This window comes from Echinococcus granulosus (assembly GCF_000524195.1).
Source record: "Echinococcus granulosus chromosome Unknown EG_S00420, whole genome shotgun sequence".
Taxonomy (NCBI): Eukaryota; Metazoa; Platyhelminthes; class Cestoda; order Cyclophyllidea; family Taeniidae; genus Echinococcus; species Echinococcus granulosus.
In genome coordinates this window covers 5,273-6,737 of record NW_020170799.1, presented here as the reverse complement: position 1 = coordinate 6,737, position 1,465 = coordinate 5,273, and the positions used below count along the sequence as shown (strand labels likewise).

General features: G+C 34.5%; 1 protein-coding gene across 1 annotated transcript; it reads right to left on the bottom strand. All coding sequences in view use genetic code 11, as the record gives it.

Moving 5' to 3' along the window:
- Window positions 1-280: 280 nt before the first annotated feature.
- EGR_11148 (Guanylate cyclase 32E) lies at window positions 281-1,039 on the bottom strand (the record flags this gene model as incomplete). The annotated part of the gene is made up of 2 exons (XM_024500395.1): window positions 281-418; window positions 1,010-1,039. The coding sequence occupies 2 exons, from the start codon at window positions 1,037-1,039 to the stop codon at window positions 281-283; spliced, it is 168 nt and encodes a 55-aa protein (XP_024345191.1).
- Between the last annotated feature and the right edge of the window lie 426 nt (window positions 1,040-1,465).

Genomic DNA, 1,465 nt, shown 5'->3' with positions numbered 1-1,465 from the left:
GGACATGCAAAAGGGAAGCACAAGCTGGTGAAGGTTGAATACTGCTGCTTACTGGACTACCCACTTACCACCTCAGAGAGTGCTCCGAGTGCACGAATGTCAACTGTGGCCATAAAATTGATAGTCTGTAGTCAGTTGTCTCTCTATCACACTGTTTGCCACTTAGACACATTGGATTTTAAAAATGCATGCAGCCAGTTCCAAACAGTGACTACTGCTATCGACGCATTAATTTGCATGATATCCTTCAAATATTTTGTGTGGGCATTGTTGCCTTGAATCAAAACCTTGCAATTAGGGTTAGGGCTAGGGCACTAAGGAGGTCGAGAGCCACTGTGGCCACCTCACCTGCGTGGCGTCGTCCATTCTGAAGTGGCAGTCCCGAAGCCACCATGTAGGCGTCTCCTATTGTTTCTACCTACACAGTGTAAAATACTAACGTCGAATAGTGTAAAGCGAGTAGCCTTTGTTAAGGCTTAAATTATTTTTATTCCGCCTTTTGTTTATTTGAAGGACAATCTTTGTTATTGCATGTCTGCTTGCTGAGATGACCTCTAGGACATGGTACTTGCCTTAAAGCCCATCTTTACATTAGTGATATATGTTCAATTAGAGTGTTTTATCTACTTTCGTCTTTAAAATAGGATAAGATTATAAGTTTGAGGCGTAGGAACTTCCAAAACAAGGTCTAGTAGCAGACATATATATCAGAATAAAAAAAATTATTCAAAAATTGGTACCCCTTCTTTTTTCAATTAAGTAGATATGACACAAATAGATATGACTAGGCAGCACTGACACAAACGCTTCATTTTATGTTTAATAAATTATTTTGAACGCTATAATATTGGAAAATTATCCTAGTGTTAGTCTAATGTATTTACGACTGGAAATAAGCACGTAATAATCTCTACATTCCTTTTCTCTCAAATGCTGATCCACTTTAATTATTAACAAAAATTAATTTACAGGCAAGAAAATTATCATTTTTAAAAAACATCTCGATTACTGTGTGTTCTTCTTGCAGCATCAACTTCATTCTAATAAGTAACGCATATGACTAATAAAAAAAATTGGAAGCGACGCCTATGGACCGAAGAAAGCTTTATGTTGCCTTGATTTTTCTATTTTTTGTTCTGAAGATACTAATGTCTAGATTTATGCATCTCATTAAAAGATCCTTTAAATACTTCGAGAAATAAAATGCACCACTGCCTAAGGGAATTTATATTTTGTGTTATGGAATAATTTTATAATTTCGAATTTAACAAAAAAGTAGGTTTAGGTATTTTTTAGTTATTCTACAACAAATAGAAAAAGGTAGAATCTCATAATTTGACTTTGCTTCATTTGAGGCAATAAAAGTAAACAATAAGAAAAATGCCACATATTTTAAATCTGAAATTTAACTAACAAATAAATATCACAGAGCGTCCTACTTCTTAGACAAATAAAACTAATGATA